The sequence below is a fragment of the Cajanus cajan genome, chromosome 4 (assembly GCF_000230855.2).
Source record: "Cajanus cajan strain Asha chromosome 4, NIPB_CcT2T_4, whole genome shotgun sequence".
Lineage (NCBI taxonomy): Eukaryota > Viridiplantae > Streptophyta > Magnoliopsida > Fabales > Fabaceae > Cajanus > Cajanus cajan.
The window spans coordinates 63388314-63407683 of NC_138520.1; the positions used below are offsets into that span (position 1 = coordinate 63388314).

The 19370-nt window shown below is 31.2% G+C and overlaps 2 protein-coding genes across 2 annotated transcripts; both read left to right on the forward strand.

Annotated features, from left to right (window-relative positions):
* Window positions 1–510: 510 nt before the first annotated feature.
* Window positions 511–5187, forward strand: LOC109815071 (RING/U-box superfamily protein). Its single transcript, XM_020379664.3, has 4 exons — window positions 511–670; window positions 1132–1479; window positions 2796–2854; window positions 3973–5187. Exons 2-4 carry the CDS (start codon window positions 1225–1227, stop codon window positions 4964–4966), a joined length of 1308 nt encoding a protein of 435 aa, XP_020235253.1. The 5' UTR covers window positions 511–670; window positions 1132–1224; the 3' UTR covers window positions 4967–5187.
* Window positions 5188–7727: 2540 nt separating this feature from the next.
* On the forward strand, window positions 7728–13801 carry CAC3 (acetyl Co-enzyme a carboxylase carboxyltransferase alpha subunit). Its single transcript, XM_020379653.3, has 12 exons — window positions 7728–8042; window positions 8403–8784; window positions 8934–9008; window positions 9685–9792; window positions 9881–10041; window positions 10165–10279; window positions 10364–10518; window positions 11353–11404; window positions 11484–11552; window positions 11798–11875; window positions 11965–13252; window positions 13544–13801. Exons 2-11 carry the CDS (start codon window positions 8440–8442, stop codon window positions 13249–13251), a joined length of 2445 nt encoding a protein of 814 aa, XP_020235242.1. The 5' UTR covers window positions 7728–8042; window positions 8403–8439; the 3' UTR covers window position 13252; window positions 13544–13801.
* The last annotated feature ends 5569 nt before the right edge of the window (window positions 13802–19370 follow it).

The following is a 19370-nucleotide window of genomic DNA, read 5'->3' on the forward strand; positions in this document are numbered from 1 at the left end:
TATTATTTTAGTGATAATACTTCTTTAATGTAAGTTTAGTTATTATATTAAACATTTATATATATATATATATATATATAATTTATCACTTAAAATAAAATTATTTTTAAACATTATAAATGATTTATAATTTTTCATTTTAAAATTTAGTTTAATAATTTATAATTATAAAAAGGTACATTTCAAAGAAATAAAAAATTGACAATTTTATAAAACACATTTTTTTATGTTGTGTTAACGTTACACATTTTGACACAAAAATATATTTACATATAAATACAGTTGAATTTGGTTAGGACAAAATTCACATTTCAAATTACAAATCGAACCCAACCCAGTCTCATAATTTAAAAATTAAAAATTAAACAAAATTGCTAATTTACAATTTTGTATGAGTTTTCTATTTTTTAAATCGATTTTGTTGGATTTTAATCACTTCTACATCATACGCTTCAAACACCTAATTGCAATATTAAAACTTGGAGGGACTATGATAAAAAGGGCCTAATGTGGTGGGACTAAAATGTTACTCGAATATATTTTCTAAATCACAGTATTGCAATTTGCAGCAAGCCAGTTTATTTGAGAGCCTCTGCTTAGGGAACGAACGAAGGAAGAACGCAGAGCGACACAAATCCGAGACTAAGGCTTCTAGATTCGTCAATTGCAAGTTAGTTTCTGCAATCGATGCTACTTTGTTCTTATTCTCACTTTTCTTCTTCAATCAAAATCCCCTCTCTTTTTCTCTTTATTTTTGAATAGGGTTTAGTAGTGTATTATTACATTTTTCATCCCTGAATTTGAACCTGTATGAGCACAGATGCCTCTGGTTTTGCTAACGCCAGATTCAATATTCACCGCAAATTCACGGCATTCTTGTTTATTGTAATTTGATTTATTTCAAATAATTTTCGTGCGTCTGGGTTCTTCTACAACTTCGATATACACGTCTTTCATTTGATTAATGTGATATGCTTACGCAGTTCATATGGAATGCTTATAATTCTTCTCTTTCAGCTTTTTGTTTTGGTTTTAATTGGTGTCTCTGGATATAAGTCACTTATTTGTTATTCACAGTTTTTTGTTTTTGAATCTGAAATTGTTTCCTTCTTGTTTTTTGTTTTGTTAAAGAAGGAGGAGGCGTATTTTTCTGTAACACTATTCCCAATTTGGAGCAGTGGTTTGAAAGGTTTTGAGAGTTAGGGGCCGAAGTTTGATTGAAAAATGCTTCAGATTCGGCTTAGTAAGGCTCCTGCATCAGAAGGGTCGGCAGGGGTGAAGCTGTCACCTGTTGAGACTGTTACAGTTGCATGCCCTGACCATCTGGTCCTTGCTGATCTTCCTGTTGCAAAGGGCATTGGTGCAGCCACTGCTGCTTCCCTTGTTAAGACTTCGGGCCGCAGGTCCCGCCGCCAGCTTGGGGAGCGGGTCCATTTCTGTGTTCGCTGTGATTTTCCCATTGCCATTTATGGACGGCTGGTAACTGCTTATGCATTGTAGCATCTTTTTCATTTGAGATTTCTCCTTGTTAGGATGGATGCATTTGATCATGGCAGGATCTAAGTTGTTTGGTTCCAATTTAGCTTTTTTGTTTGGGATTTGTTTCAAAAGTGTTCGTTTATGGAAATATTCTTTGGTCTAGTTTCACCCTGCGTCCTCTTGCAAAGTATAATGCTAGAAAGAGAAAAGAAATTTATTGAAGAGAGTATGCTAGCTGAAATGCTGACTGGTTATTTAGTGGGAACTCACTTCTTTTTCATGTCCATATAATTCTTTTATTAGAGCTTTTATGTGAATATAAGTTGTATGTTATTATACGCCTTTGATTTGGAGTGAACTTCTTATTTTTCTGCTAAACAGGGTTATTGTTCACCTCTTGGCATATTCTTATAATAGACTTTTGGTTTTATTCTTTAGCATTTCTTCATGAAACTCTAGTTATCCCACTGATGGTGTTGCATTTTTGTCTGAAATTTACTTGAAAACAGCAAAATGCATATTGTAATTGCATCCAATGCATTTTTCCCTATGCAGCATGTTTGCATTTCTGTGTTCTAGACGTAAAGCATGCTTTCAGAGGCGGACCTGTTTAGTGACATGGCTGTCATGTTTTAAATTTAGGTTGTGTTTGTCCTTTCACACTGAAAATGTGCTACAACAATAACAATAGCCTTATCCTACTATGTGAGGTTGTCTACATGAATCACACAAACACGATGCTATTGACCTTGGTTAAAACCCAAATTCTTATGAATATTATTCACCACAAGTCCACGAGACCTCTTTTAATAATTTCCTCTGATGCCCTTGGTCTTTGCCTATCCCTTTTCATTTGGCTAAAAACCACGCGATATGCTCTCTTTGTTGATGTCTTCAGTAGCCTTCCTTGCACATGTTCAAAATACTTAACTGAATTTTTGTCATCTTTTCCTTGATAGGTGTCATACTAATATCTTCTCATATGCAGTCACTCCAAATTTTATCCTTCTTGTGTGGCAACACATCCATCTTAACATTCTCATTTTTGTGACATTTAATTTTCTATTTTGCAGTCACAAATAACCTCTAATGTCTTTCTCTATTTTAATTTAACCACCCAACTTGTATCGTGCATGTATTTTCATTAATTTATCCATAATTTTATAATATAGATCCAAGATACTTGAACTCAGAAATTGTGGTAGGATATGTTTTCTATTTGTTTACCTCCCTCTTAATCACTGAAAAATGTGTTAGAACCAGTGAAATATCTTGATGTTGGCTTACAGTAAATTAACAGGCTTATGTTCTTGCAGAGCCCTTGTGAACATGCCTTTTGTCTGGATTGTGCTAGAAGTGATTCAATGTGCTACCTGTAAGGATATTTCTTATCTTATCTTCATACAGTAAATCCACGAACTCCAGTGGTTTATGGATCATATGTTTGCTTGGTACTAGTACTAGCTGTATGTTTTAACCTTTAACTCATTGTTTGGGTTCATATAGGACTTCACTTTGGATCATAATGTTTGCTTACTAAGTTTAGGAGGGGTTTCATCTTAACTGGCCCTCTCTTTTGTCTTTTTACCAATATCTTTCACATTAATTAAGTTAAAGGTATACTACATATGCCTTTCAATTTTCAAGCAAGAGGTGCATTTGGATGTTATATTTCTAAAGGCGCCATTAAACCTTTTCCTTTTACATGATTTTCAGTGAATTTGATATTACTTTTAACTTTTAAGTACTATGGAAATATGATTTTAGAATTAAGAATTCATTCTTAAATATTTGTAAACACCTCTTGCTTACTTACACATCATTTGCACCCAGTATGGGTTGGGTGCCATATTTTGATTTGTACATTAATGTGGGACCAGCTGCACACAGTTCAAACTCTTGCAGCTTTAATAGTTGCGTATGATGTGTAGAAATACTTTGTTCCACTTTGCAATATTAGAGATACTAGAAATACTTAAATAGGCATGGAAGAGGTGTCTTTATTTATTCATTTATTTACTGTTTGCCTTGTATTTTCACTATTTAGGGAACCTGAGGACAGAGGTATGTCAAACGATAGATAAAACCATTCATGAGCTTTCATCCAACAACTTCAGCTTTTGGGATATTAGTAAATGACATGGCATCACCAACTCTATGACCAATTGGTTTAGAGTTCAGTTCCCACTGCTCCCATTACTTAAATAAAAAGATGCATTTAAACACAAGTCAAGATGGGCTTGTTCATAGTTTACATTTCCAAGTTCAGAGGGCTTTGTGTGAGAGGATGCATATTGGATATAAAACCATTTATGAGATATTACCCAATGGCTTAAGCTTTCGTGATAGTTGGTTCGTAACAGACCTTACTATTGACCAAGGGAATTTTTTAAAATTGATAGATTCCATGTCATGTATAAAAAATTTATTTATTTATTTTTATAATATCTTATATTTATTTAAAAAATGATTTCCATCTTTCTTGGAATACAGGTGTGATGAAAGAATCCAGAAGATTCTAACAATCAAAATGATGGAAGGAATCCTCATTTGTGCCGCTCCTCATTGTCTCAAGTCTTTCTTGAAGAAAGCTGACTTTGAATCTCATATCCAAGACAGCCATGCCAACCTTCTTCGACCCAATGCTGATAAAGAAGATGGAAACGAGTCAGAGGCACAGAGCGTTAGGCAATCTACAGCTTCAGATTCCACTGCTCGAGGTCCCCAAAGACCAGTTTTTTCTCCTGGTTCAAATTCCCAGCAACATGATCTGGAAGACAAAACTCGTAGACAGACACCTAGAGAGCAACCACCTTCAAGGCAAACCCTGCCGCAAAAGCCACCATATTTTGGCCAACATCACCCTTCAGATACCATGTCCGGCTCTGTTGGAGGTGGACAACAGGGCTTTCATCAACAGAGTTTTGACATGCAGCATCCCCCTCAAGAACCTTCCCAGTTTGCTGACAGGCAACAAGCAGTGGGTCCAGAGACCCCATTCCCTGAGTATCCAACAATGCACCCTGCACAACCTTCCAATGTTCCCTCATTGGTTACTTCAAACCCAATGCTGAACCCTCCTATGCCATTTGGTTATCCCCCTTACCCAAACGAACGAGGTCAACCATTTTATACTGCTCCATATGACATGCCTAGGCAAGACTCGGCCGCTGATATAGGTGGGGACCAGAGTTCATTATTGGGTTTTCCACAAGGTGGGCCAAATTTTCCAGGAAACTATCCCCAGCCCTGGAATTCAGGAATTGGTGGTGTGCCTTTTGAACAAGGACAGGGTGGTATGGTTGTGGATCCAAGGGATGGCAAAGGTATATTGGCACCACAACCCATGCCCCTCCCACCACCACCCCCACCTCCACCTCACATGTCACATTTGAAACAAAACTACTATTCTGGGGAGCATGGGCATGATGGTCAGGGTTATGGGTGGCAGCATGATAACCGTGATAGCTTTGGTGGCCAAAGCTAGTAAGGCTTCCCCAATCATTACTTTCTCGGATTATGTTTGGTTACTTTTGAGGATGTTTCTGCAACAAGCATACTCGTCTCATGCATCATTCAAATCGCTAAACTGCTATTAAACTGTTTACTTTTGGACGTGATATTGTATTTGTATATTTTAATTGAATTGAGTTTTTCCATTATCATTTACCAAAGGTAATGAAAAGTTTTATGCCCTGTTTGGTACTATACTCACGTGATATTCTGTGATATTATTCTTATATTTTTGGATAACCAACAATGATATTAATACGAAATATTTATAGTCAGAACTAAAGATTAAGTTTTGTTAAGATTGTAAGTGCACAAAGTGTAATACATTATTTTATATAATATATATTTTTATTTAACTTATTAATTTAGAAATTTGTTAATATATAAATAAATTTTTATTTTGTATTTTAACAATATAAGTGGGATGGAGGTTGACAATAAAAACATATGACTAATAATCTAAGAGACACAATCAAATAAGGTTTTAGCAAATGAACAAACAAAAGAAACTCTTACCATGTATGTACTTGAGTTTGATAGATGTAATATATATTTTTTAGGGCAAGAGATGTTTCCTTAAGAAAAAAAAGGGACTAAATAATATATGGTGTGATTATAACATATCATAACAAGCAAATTAACATCAGTTAAAACTTACATAAGTCTTTTTAAAAATCCATTATAAAGAACTTAGAGAAAAACGTCCAACACAACTAAGAAAAATCTACCTCAAAACAAGAAACAAATTTAAGTATGAAAATATATCATCTTAGCACGTGATATCAACACACTTGGAGACTCTTAATTTTTTAATAAGTATTTATTTATATAATTTTTAAATTAATATAATTTATATATTAAAATATATAATATTTATTTATATAATTTAATATAAATTTTATTTATATAATAAATATTTAACATCTAAAATACTAATTAAAAAATGTTATTAATTCCATCGTTTAAATGAAATGGAATTAGTAGACCACCAAATTTGGCAACAAACTTTGACTTTTATAAATTTTTCTTCTCCGTCGATCCTTCAATTTTTTTTCTTCTATTCGTTTCGGTTTGAGAAACCTTTAACCAATATAAACACTTAACCCAATAATACATATAATATACTTTTCAATATCTTCGTTTGGTTTATAATTTTAATTTTAAATTAAATTAGTTACATAAAAATTATTTTTTATAACTATATTATTAATAAAAAAATATTCACTAATTTTGCGTATTACTAGTTAAAGAAATTATGTAGAGATCTTAACTCTCAAGTCAACTTTAATATTTTTTTCTTAATTAATATTTATATATTTTCTCAAGTTTAAAAATATTGTTGGAAAACAAATTTTTTTTTTGATGACTATATATAATAGAAAACAAGCTATGTGTGGCTAATAAATTGAATCTATGCCGATATTTTATGGGTCTAAGTTACATTTATTAAGTTATATCTATAATTAAAAAAGTTAAGTAAAAGAAGGTACCAGAGCAGGCACGTGTACGGGGACGATGACAGATTGTAAATGTAAGCACAACTGCACAAACATGCGTTACTAACGGTTCTAATCTATCCATGCTCAAACGACACATTCTTATATTATTTAATGTTTTAGGTGGCCGTTTTAATACACATAATTTTAAAATTAAAATTATTTGAAAAAATAATTTAATGAATAAAATTAAATTTATTATATAAAACTAATTTAATTAATATTTTTTTCACTGACATTTAATTATTGACTTTTATATCAATTATTTTAAAAATCATGTCTAAAACAATTTCTACTTGATCAATAATGTAAAATTTGATTGCGAAAATATAGAAAAATTAAACTGAAATATGTGAGATCATATTTAATTTTTTAGAAATTTTTAATATAATTGATAAATTATTATTTTATTATTAACTTTATTATATTGCAAATGTAAAAAAAAATATTATTGATAAAAAGATTTAAAAATTTCTAAATAAATAATTAACTATAGATGGTAAAATAAGATGTTAGAATATAAGCAAAGCACCTAATTATTTTATTCCAACCATAAGTATATTCTTAATTTATTAAATCATACCATATTACCATTCACTTTCTTACATTATAGATGGTAAAAAGCCAAGTCTAACTAAAAATTAAGAAATCTAAAACATGTTTTATCCATTTCTTTATACAATTATCCTATTATATATTGTTTGAAACATATAAGAAGACTCCTCATTTTTATAATAATTACTTTAAAATTAAATTTATAATAATTTTTATTTTTTAAATTTCAATGATAACAAAAAGGTTCAACCATAATATTATCTACATATTATTTCAATTACTTCATTAAACATTACTAAATTAACTTTAATAATTGATAATATGCAATAATTTTTAATAAGAAATACTAATAACACAATCCTTTAATGTAGTTAGAATTTATTAAAAATTACAAAATGAAAATAAAGTTATTAAACAAAGTGTGAGATCGATCAATTTTTATATTTTTTTAATAAATTTTAATTAATTAAAAAAATATTCAAAAGAGTATACATAGACATAAATACTCTAAGATTAAATGTACAAAAAATATAAAATTCCTCACACCACATTATTAAAAGAAAAAATCACTAAATTTCAATATCTGATTCTCTGGTGTGGTGTGAGTTTCACAATGCACATTTTTTGTTTATGTTGGAAAGAATTTTGTGTTGTTACTTGTGTAGAGGAGTGAGGTGTTGTGTAGCTTAACGGCCAAACCGAAAAAAGCTGGCTCATTATTGTGAGTTGTGACACACGGAGAGGGTAGCATAAGAAGTATCGCCTCCTTACTTTGGTGTTTGGCTTTTTCCTTCTTTGAACAACAAAACCCCAATCTCATTCCTTTGCCTTCCACTCCCTACAACAACCACTCCCTTCTCCTCCTCTTTCATTTGACGATCTCCCCGAAGCATCACACACCCTTTATTCCATCGCATTCTCTTTCTTTTACCATTGTCTTTCACTTATTATTGCTCTCTTTCTCTCCGCCACTTTTCCTGGATCTTCAGCTTCTCCCTGGTAGTTTTCCTAGAACCCCCCTTTTATTCATACAAAATGGACTTTACTTTCCTCAATTTCAGGAGCTTGTTTTGTTTTATGGTTTTTGAATAAATGGTTGTGGTTTGTTTTGATTGTGGGTGTTTGAAACTCTTGCTTAATGTTGCTTGGATTTTGTGAAAGTGGAGCTTAGTTAAGTAACCCAAATGGGTTCATGGCAAGATTTGTTTTTTTTTTTGGGATCGAGATAAAAGTTTTTTTTCTTTCTTTTTCACTCTTTTTTGGGTATTTCCTTTCTGGGTGTTGTCGATTCTGTGTCTATGTTTCTTTATTGAGAGTTGGTTTTTGGTGATCTTATTGTGTCTTTGCTTTTGTTTTTAGATTTTGCTGATTTGGGGGATTGAGTTTGGAGGGAAACATGGCTGCTGCTTCTGCATCTCTTGCTGGTGCTTCTGCATCTCTTGCTGGTGCTTCTGCTTCTGCTTCGGATCTTTTAAGGAGTTCAACCAGCGGTTTCAGTGGTGTTCCTTTGAGAACCTTGGGGAAGGGAAGGTTGGTTTTGAAGAGGAGGGATTTTACTGTTGGTGCTAAGATGAGGAAGGTGAAGAAGCATGAATATCCCTGGCCTGCTAACCCTGATCCCAATGTGAAAGGTGGGGTGCTGACCCACCTTTCATATTTCAAGCCACTCAATGAGAAGTCAAAGCCTGTCACCTTAGAGTTTGAAAAGCCTCTTCTTGATCTGCAGAAGAAGATCATTGATGTAACTTCTAATTTACTCTCTTTGTGTGCGTTGCTGTGTGCTTTGTTTGCTTGAGTGGGAATGAGTTGTTTTGTTGTAGTTGTCTGATTCGTTGAGGTCGTGCTTTATGTTAATGGGCTAATAGGAGTGCTATTTGTGATTGGAAACAGGTGCGGAAGATGGCGAACGAAACTGGGCTGGACTTCAGCGATCAGATTCTCTCGTTGGAGTCCAAGTATCAGCAGGTTTGGCTGTCATAACAAATAAGTTTTGTTCTTAAGAAAACTGAATTACTTGAATGAGAAAACTGGTGATGATTTCTGGAATGAATTATGTGCTCAGCGTCATATGTAAAACAAGAGTTCTCGTGCTGCTCTCTGATTGTCACTTGCAAGATTGAATATATAGCATATTTTTAGTCTATGCTTATTTAGTCATATTTTAAGCAAATTAGTTAAGCTTGACTGTGATTCATGTTGGCAATCCCTTTGTGGCAAATCCTATATTCGCTTTGACTTCTTAGTTGCCTACAGTATATATCTGTTTATGAAATGCAAATTCAACTTTACCACAACTGTTTTATTTCTTCTCTTTCTCCAGATCATATTTTTCTTTATATTTAACTCACTATTAGGGTATCTTGTGATACAGAATATTAGTGTGTTAGTGTGTTGTAACTTGTGAGTGTTATTGACTTGGGCTTGTATGTACTGCACTTGTTCTTTACCTGTATTATCAGTATAAATAGGGTTAGAAGTTAGTTTTTTTTGTTAATACAATTTTTCTGAGTTTCATTATTCAAAATTCGAATATATATTTTTCTGTTTTTTTTTGTTTTCAGCATTTCCTCCCAATCCCTAGAATTTTAACAGTAAAATGGTTATAAGTCTCATTCTTTCACCACTTGCATTATTATTTCAGGCTTTAAAGGATTTATATACGCATCTGACTCCTATACAGCGGGTCAACATTGCACGGCATCCTAACAGGCCAACTTTCCTTGATCACATCTTTAACATAACTGAAAAGGTCTATTGCATTTTCGTAATACATATTTTATTAGTTTTTTTGTTATTGAACCACTTTAACTGAATTCTCTTGTTTCCTCATGTTTCAGTTTGTTGAACTCCATGGTGATCGGGCAGGTTATGATGATCCTGCTATTGTTACTGGTTTGGGAACTATAGATGGTAGAAATTATATGTTCATTGGTCACCAAAAGGGTAGAAATACTAAAGAAAACATTCAGCGTAACTTTGGGATGCCAACTCCTCATGGGTATGTCCACTAGGAACTGTAGTTGATATGAGAGCTCGACTTGATTTAAGATAGGATATGAACTCAATTTGACATTGATTTTATCTGCATTTAACACTGATGGTAAATTTCCTATTCAAACAGTTACAGGAAGGCTCTTCGGTTGATGGAGTATGCAGATCATCATGGGTTCCCCATAGTTACTTTCATTGACACACCTGGGGCTTATGCTGACGTTAGATCAGAGGAACTAGGCCAAGTATGTAGCTAGTTAGGCTCCCTGTGATTCTTTGGCTTTCTTTTGTTACAAGGTTAATTGATTAGTTGATTTTCATGATTGCAGGGTGAAGCGATTGCTCAAAATTTGAGATCCATGTTTGGTCTGAAGGTGCCAATTATATCTATAGTTATTGGAGAAGGTGGTTCAGGTGGTGCCCTAGCCATTGGATGTGCTAATAAATTACTCATGCTTGAAAATGCTGTTTTCTATGTTGCCAGGTGATTTGATTTTTCACTCCACTATTTGCAAATTTTATAATAATGTTAACATTCCAAATTATCTTTAGCTGAAGGTTTGAAGTTGATAGGAACCTGATTTCTTATTAAAAAGCAATAGGGATAAACCCCAATTACATGATATAGAAACACTGCAAAACTTCAAGGGCCACCTCCCAATGCCAAAGGTCCCAATTGTGTCATAAAATGACAATATTCATCTCACTCCTAACCTCCCATCTTATTTATAGGAAGTATGCCCTATGTATTCAACCTGTCTCAGCCCAACAAACCAACTAACTTTATCAGTAACAGATTCTATTCATGATTTTGTACTAACATATATTGTTAATTCAGAATCACGTTGAACATGATTATGTTTATGCCAGTTATGAATTATTTAATAATGTAGATGATGGTTCTGGCAAGAAACAACGGGTTGTATGAAGACCCCCCTTAGTTTGAACCAAAATTTTAAACTAGTGAAGTAGTTAGCAAAATTAATTTTGTATAACTATGTTTAAAATGAACGGTTAAGTAAAGTGTTTAAAACATTAAAAATGATTCTTAGTTGTATTTAAACTTGGTTATAACCCATCATGCAAGTTGCATCTTGGAACCAGCTACACACACAGGCATATATGTGTGTATGTGTACTTTTATATGTGATATGATTGACTACTTTTGTTATCATTAAACATTTTGCACGTATATATATATATATATATATGATAGTCATATGGTTCACTACTTGTACTATTATTGATCGATTTACTAATTGAAAATGTATTTCTGATCTCTTATCCTTGTTTCATCTTTATTTATTACATGATTTAGTCCAGAGGCATGTGCAGCAATCTTATGGAAGAGCGCTAAAGCTGCTCCGAAGGTATACATATGATGCCAGTACTTGGATTCTTTCATTTCATAATATATTTTTATTTTATTTTTATAATAATCCTGTGCAGGCTGCTGAGAAACTGAGGATTACAGCCCCTGAACTGTGCAAATTACAAATAGCAGATGGTATTATACCTGTAAGTTTAACTTTTTTTTAAATCTTATTCATATACATGGGGTTTTATCATTTTAATGGTATATATATGTGTGTGTGTGTGATAAGTATTTCAGTGTTCTGGCAAATTTGTTAAACCATTAACTCCTTTGATTTGTTCTAATTTTATCTTTTCTCGTACAATATAAACATTTGTAATTGCATAGATAGATAACACTTCTCTTGGGAATAGAATCTAAGTAGAATTTCATTTGATCTTTTCAATAGGAACCACTTGGTGGTGCACATGCTGATCCAGAATGGACCTCTAAACAGATAAAAAAGACAATCAATGAAACCATGGATGTAAGTTTTGCTGGCAGCAAGTGTTCTTTTGCAAGCAAAAATGATAAAACATATGTTAACTTTTGAACTTCGGATTGTCCATTATGTAGGAGCTCTCCAAGATGAACACGGAAGACCTATTAAAACATCGCATGCTTAAGTACAGAAAGATTGGTGGTTTCCAGGAAGGTATTCCTATAGATCCTAAGAGAAAGGTCAATATGAAGAAGAGGGATCTATCTATCGCTAAGATTCCCGATGCTGAGCTAGAAGTTGAGATTGAGAAACTGAAACAACAGGTTTCGGAAGTTAAGGAATCTTCTGTTCCTCCAAAACTAGATCTGGATGAGATGATGCAGCAACTGGAAAGGGAGGTGGATCAAGAATACTCCGAGGCAGTTAAAGGTGCGGGCTTGACAGACAAATTGTTGAAGTTACGGGAGGAAGTTTCAAAAGCAAATGCAGATAATGAAACTATTGATCCATTACTGAAGGATGAGGTAGAAAAGCTAAGGGTGGAGTTTGAACAGCGATTGCAAGCAGCTCCCAATTATGGTAGGCTGCAGACTAAGCTTAACCGTTTGAAAGAATTATCTAAAGTGAAGCATTTGTCAGCTACAAAGAAGGAGGCTGCCACATTGAAGCAAGAGTTGAAGATGAAAGTTGATCCTGTCTTGAATGATCCTAAAATAAGGGAAAAGTTTGAAGCATTAAAGGCTGAAATTGAAGATGCTGGTGCATCCTCACCAAGTGATTTGGATGATGAGTTGAAGAAGAAAATCGTTGAGTTTAGGAAAGAGGTGGACTCACAGCTGGTTAGTGCTCTGGAGTCAGCAGGCTTTGAAGTCATTGGAGAACAAGACAGACAAGAGCCAGGCGCAGAAGAACTAAAAGAAGAAATAGAAAAGCAAATTGAAAGTTTGGTAAACTCATCAGATGATATTAAGAGCATGATAGCTCAATTGAAATCGGAGGTGGCCAAGGCTGGAGAGACTCCTGATTCAGATTCAAAGAATAGAATTGATGCTTTGGCGCAAAAAATTAAGCAGAGCCTTGCAGAGGCTATTGACTCGTCTAGCTTAAAAGAAGAAATAGAAAAGAAAATTCAAAGTTTGGTAAACTCATCAGATGATATTAAGAGCATGATAGCTCAATTGAAATGGGAGGTGGCCAAGGCTGGAGAGACTCCTGATTCAGATTCAAAGAATAGAATTGATGCTTTGGCGCAAAAAATTAAGCAGAGCCTTGCAGAGGCTATTGACTCGTCTAGCTTAAAAGATCAGTATGATAATCTGGTATCTAAAGATGTAAGTTTGAAACATGAAGATCCAGCCGAAGACAATCTCACTGCTGACGAGTTGAGAATGAAAGTTGGTGCAAACCGCAATATTTCTTAATGTGAGTTCATTTAATCTATACCAAAATATCGTCAATGCATTTTCTGAACTATTAAGGCATTTTAGGGGGAGCATTTTATCTTTTGTGTTTGCCATTGAAAATTGTACTTGGTGATCCTGAGTTGAAACCTACATCCTGACTTGCAAAAGAAAAGGTAGTTTTAGGATGATTTTATGTGATTTTGGATTTAAAATGATTGCAGGGAATAATTGGGGTTGGATTTATGTGTCTATTTTCTTTACTTCATTTGAAATTGAAAATGAAAGTTTACCCCTTATTAACAAACTGCAGAAATGCTGCTCTTGTGGTGCTGGCTGCAACAAGTAAATGAATGGAATAGTGGAAACTGCACCAGTGTGTGATCTTGCAAGATTACCAATATCATCAGCTGGTTGTACATCATCTAGCATCATGGCCTTATTTCTTAGAAACAAGTTTTGGTAATTTAAAGGAGATAATACCATGTTAATGGTGGGTAATATTTTTCTATAATCTTCCAATAGAGGACCAGAAGACTGAATAAAATTAAAGCATTTTGTATTTGTTTAAGTCGGAATGTTGCAGTTAAATTTAGAATGTCTTTTAATGTTCTTTTTTCTTTCCATTTTCATTTTGCTCTTATAGTCATTTAAAATGTTCAATTTCTCCCAAAATAGACTTAGCTGAACATTCTACAAATTGCATGGAGTTTGAGTTACCAATTAATAATATGACGTGGTGCTGCAATGTATTTTATGTGCAAAAATGATTGCCTTGCATTTTTTGTTTATTTAGATAATGTGGAGTTTTAGGCACCGCAGTTATAACAATTTTTTGGATGACCATCGACTATTTATAATATGTTTGATTTTCTGTTAATTGGATTTATTAGTATCCGAATGAAAGAGTAATAACTAGTTTATTTTATATAGTAAATAAACTTCAAACTCTTAACAATAAAATTAAATAACAGTTTAACAAGCTTATCACATCATAGTTGTTTTGTACCAGTTTTCCTTTTCCCGCATATTGAATTGAATGTTTTCAGGTAAATAGATTTAGGGACTGCTAATACAAGTGTTGGGTGCACATGTAGCCCACATACTTTATTCCTCTTGTCCAGATTCAAGCAAATTTTAGAAAGTAAAATTACGCTTCTAATCTCTTATTTTATTTTATTTGTTCAATTTGTTCCCTTTGTTATTAAAATATTTAACTTAGTCTCTAAATTTTAAAAAAGAATTCGAGATGGTTCTTTTTAATTAAAACTTATGACATTAATTTATTTTTTACATGTGACAAAATAGAAAATGCCTCACATTATTATGACTACAAAAATTTATTGCCAGTTATTTTTAATTTGACAAAAAAGATTACATTGTATTGTTTCTAAAAAATTAAGAGACAAAATCGAACATTTTAATAATAAAGGTGTCAAATTAAACTAATTGAATAAAGTGAGAGAACAAAAAAGTAATTTAATCTTTTAGAAGATATACAAGAGAAATAATTGATGAAGAGGTATAAAATACTATTCTATTTAAATAAGCTTCTTAAAAAAAATACTCAAATAAGAAGAACAAATGAAACAATTTTTTTCAAAAGTTAAAATTGGTTTACTCATAAGTTAATCTGTTAAAATTTTTCTAAATTTTTTAAAATAATTTTTTTAATCTTGTGTATAAGTTAATTTTATCTTATAATAAAATTTATTTCATTTTTTCTTATTTTATTCCTCTTAAAATATTTTTGAATAAAATTATTCAAACATGATATATCATTAAGTAATTAATTTGTAAAATAACTAACAAAATGTCAACAGTAGAAAACACATGCCTTCTTTCAGAAGACCGAAAGATTAATGATAATATCTACACGTGTATTTGGTTTTCTATTTAAATGCTCTATTTTTCGGTTTAATTGCTTCAAACATACATTTACTTGTATGACCTTAGTTTTAGTTGTATTCATAAATTGGGTTGAACATGTTTTGAATTTGAAGCACATATCGAGGTGCATGCTACCGTGGGTGACTTATACGTATCTCTCACCTTTAGAAAATTAATATGATTCGATAGGTTTGATAACTTTAATCAAGGATTTAAATTATTTTTTTTTCCATTTTATTCCACATGAACCATCGTATTGTTCTTCCTAATAGTGTAAGTGGGTCAAAGTTGAATCGGGTTTGGAAAGATTTGTTTTCAGATTCAACCAAAATTTAACAGGTTGGATTATATCAGATTTATGTAATTTTTTTAACTCAACTCAATCACGAATAAATTGGGTTGAGTTTGATTAATTAACTCTATAATTATATTTATTTATTTTTTTGTAAAAATTTAAATATTTAAAAATAGATGTAAATTATTAGATACATTGTTGTAAATACAATATTATCAATCTATAGAACAAATAATAATACAAACTATATTCTAAAATAAATTTATTAATTTGTTTCATTATTAGTGAAGGAGAAGATGGTTGTTACGAGTTTTGAAGAGTTTAGAATGAGGATCTATGAGAAGACATTCACGGGGCATGTCGGCAACTCATGAAAAATTGGTGAATGGGAAGAAAAGGTGTACATTATAAAATGTGTTTATTTTCTCATGCGATTAATGTTGAATGTTAAATTCATTTATTACACTATTAATGAAAAAATTAAGAAAAATATATAGTTTTAACCCAAACATCACATATCCAGATATATTATTCAAATTTATGTATAATTGATATAATATTTCTCATATTTAATGTCACAACATATGTTTTCGTGACATTGAATACAATAATACTTTACTTAAATTTTTGTTGATCATAATATTTCACTAATGAGAATTCTTTGTAGATAATTATTTTACACTGTTGTAAATTTAACACGTGTTATCAAAATCTATAAGTAGATTGTCGGAGTATTTATAATGATTTATTGTTCTATCCTCAAAAAAAAATTCTTTTAAAACTCCAAGAAAACAAAAATTTACATTGAAAATAGTAAACAAGGCAAAAAGAAATATCTTAATTTTTCATGCCATCATAATTCACGTATTTTTTTAACTTAGCCCTTTGTAGAAATGAAGATGAATCTACCTCTATAAAATCACTTTTCAATTTCAACATAGCAATGCACTTCTTCCAATTTTATTCAAGAATACCAACATGGCTATCAAACTATTACCAGTAGTGTATTGGACCATTAGCAGTATTTTTATGGGCATTACCAAGAGTTGAGTATTATAGTTTTGGACTTTAAGCTTGTTTTTTTTAGTTTATTCCCTAATAGGTTTAGATCTCACCTTTGGAGGGTTGAGATTATTAGACCGTTTCTGTCATTACTCTTTATATGGAATCATTGTAACATCTCTTTGAGAAGATGAATGAGAATATTGAAGTTATTATTTAGATTTATTTTCTTCCTACAATTGTTAATGTTGGTTCCTATCATATTACTCTTTAAATGCAAGAATTCAATACTATCGGTCTTAACACTATTTACGGAGAAGATTATTAGATTACTATGCTATTTCATGATATCTTATGATAGAAGAATAAACACCCATTTTACTCCCTCATATTACAAGTATAGATGACTTAGCCTTTACTTCAACCCTTGACTTTACAAGATGCTATTACCATTCATTCACTTTATTTGTTAATATTAGTGGAAAACGGATAGAAAAAAAATTAAAGCAAATGATGTATTACAAAATCAAAGTAAGGATTTTGTGAAGTTTTGGTTAAAAGTAAGATATGCTTACAACATTTTGTTTTGTTGTCTCAACTCAAAGATGCTAAAACTGATATTTTCATTATTTTGGACACGCAGAAGAAAATAAATCTTACATACTAGTAATTTTATACTAACTTTATTAAAAACTTCCCACTCAAAGTTTATTTTATCTTATGATAGACATTTAGTTCATTCTTCACAATTCTTCCAAAATACATTCTATTCAACAATTGTACAAAAAGTTTTGGGTTAGTTTTCTTGTTGTAACTTAATTGCACAATCTTCAAATACCATCACCACACACTACTATTCTCAACTTTTGCACTATTATTCTCGGACCAATCAGCAAAGTTGTCAAAACTTAGGCCTTCATTGGTAAAATCAAAGATACCACAACAAGAAGTAAGTCTTATCAGACTACACCAATGAAGTCAGAAAAATATCAAATTTTCTTTTTAAAACAGAAAAAAAAAAATGTTAGTGTGACTTGTTAGTCCCATTTCCCAACAGCACTCATCCACAATTCAAACTAAAGATGTTTTCTTCTTCTTAGTAAGGATAGCAATCCATAGCTACACACTAACATCAGACTTTCCTACCTGTGAGCACAAGTATCCATAACTAAAATTACAATATTTTATTTGTTTACGAATAAATTAAAATTAAGATTTTAGAGATACTAATAGAAAATAACTTTAACAAATTAGTTTCAATATCAACTAATTTTAGTTTATAAAGAAATTTAATTTATTTTTTAATAAATATTTATGATGAAATTTATGTAAATAAACTTTTTTTTAGTTGCTTCTTGTGCTCGTCTATATTTTTATCTTTCACAGTCCCAATACAACATTTTAGTGTGAAGCAGGGAGCAATTTTTCAAAGTTAATTGTACTCTAATAGAATATATTAAAAGTTATTTAATATTTAGATATAGACTTTACAGACGCCAAAATATTCGCTCAAAAGTAGTTCAGATTTTAGGTGTAAAGGCATGTTCATTAATCAGTCTATCATATTTAAATATGGCATCAGAAAAATTGAAAACTATTTATACTTTCTTTTATTAATTTAAATCAATTAATATATAAAATATTTTTATGATTATACATTAAAAAAATTTAATTCAATAATTGAATTGTTAAAATTTAGTATAAAATATGAATTATTGAGTAGAATAAGTTTAAATATACTTATTTTTGGAGTAAGTGGATGGAGAGATTTGTTCACTTTAAGAGTAAGTCCACATAAACTTACTTTACTTAATAACTATATTCTATATCAAATTTTAATGATTCAATTGTTGAATTTAAATTTCTTAATACATAGATTAAGTTTACAAATTTAAAAAAAAAATTGAAAATCATTTGATACTTCTTTTTATTAATTCAAATTAACAGATAATCATAAAATCATCTTATATATTGATTTGAATTAATGAAACGAAGAATCAAATGATTTTTAAATTTTTTAAAATTTTGTAGATTTGATCTATGCATTAAAAATTTTAAATTTAACAGTTGAACCATTAAAATTTGATATAAAACATCAACTATCGAATAGAATAAGTCTAAATAAACTTACTCTTAAAATAAATAAATTCCTTCTTATATATATATATATATTGCCTCAAGTGAGAAAACTCATTAATATAAAAACATAAGAACAAATAATTATGATTCAAATTAATAACCAAGATTACAAAACCGAATAAAAATAGTATGTGACCACTAATTCTGCTTATTTACATTTTATTCCTATAATTGATATGATTACCAACTAATACTATTTAAAATTGATATCGTGACAGTTCGACATGCCACTTTTTTGTGAATGCCGAGGAAGCATTTTTCTCTATGAAAGAATTGGATTTGGGCTTTGTATCTAATCTAGAAACTCTTGAGAGGATTTCTTATTTTGTGGAATTTAGAGGACTTCTGATTTGACTGCTTATAAGCAACTTCACTTGTTACATCAACCTGAAAATAAATAAATGAGTTGTTTAAAATTTATCAAAATTACTTATATAAGCACTAATTCTTAAGAAAAAAAGAAAATGACGTGATAAGTGAAGTTGCTTATAAACAATTCCATTAGAGATGGTTTTTGCAAGGATGCAGAATTGGCTTTAATGGGTCACACTTTCTTTGATTCTAGGGTTAACGAGTTGGATATTTTTTATCAATTGAGTATATCAGCAATTCTCTGACATGATTTAGCTAGTATAGCTGATCCCTATAAAACATTAAACATTGTTGATTTTAAAACAATTTGCCATATTATAGATATCATCCTTACTCAACAATGAGAATTAAGAATTGTGTTAATTTTAAAACAAATTAAGAATTGTTTCATGTCTTCGTCGGTGACGAAATGAGTAAGAAGTGTGTTGCGGGTTTCATCAAT

Coding starts and splice junctions, on each gene's coding strand:
- LOC109815071 (XM_020379664.3), top strand. CDS start 1,225: ATGCTTCAGATTCGGCTTAGTAAGGCTCCTGCATCAGAAGGGTCGGCA. Junction 1,480..2,795: donor TTGCCATTTATGGACGGCTG/GTAACTGCTTAT, acceptor ATGTTCTTGCAG/AGCCCTTGTGAACATGCCTT. Junction 2,855..3,972: donor AGTGATTCAATGTGCTACCT/GTAAGGATATTT, acceptor CTTGGAATACAG/GTGTGATGAAAGAATCCAGA.
- CAC3 (XM_020379653.3), top strand. CDS start 8,440: ATGGCTGCTGCTTCTGCATCTCTTGCTGGTGCTTCTGCATCTCTTGCT. Junction 9,009..9,684: donor TGGAGTCCAAGTATCAGCAG/GTTTGGCTGTCA, acceptor TTATTATTTCAG/GCTTTAAAGGATTTATATAC. Junction 10,042..10,164: donor GGGATGCCAACTCCTCATGG/GTATGTCCACTA, acceptor CTATTCAAACAG/TTACAGGAAGGCTCTTCGGT.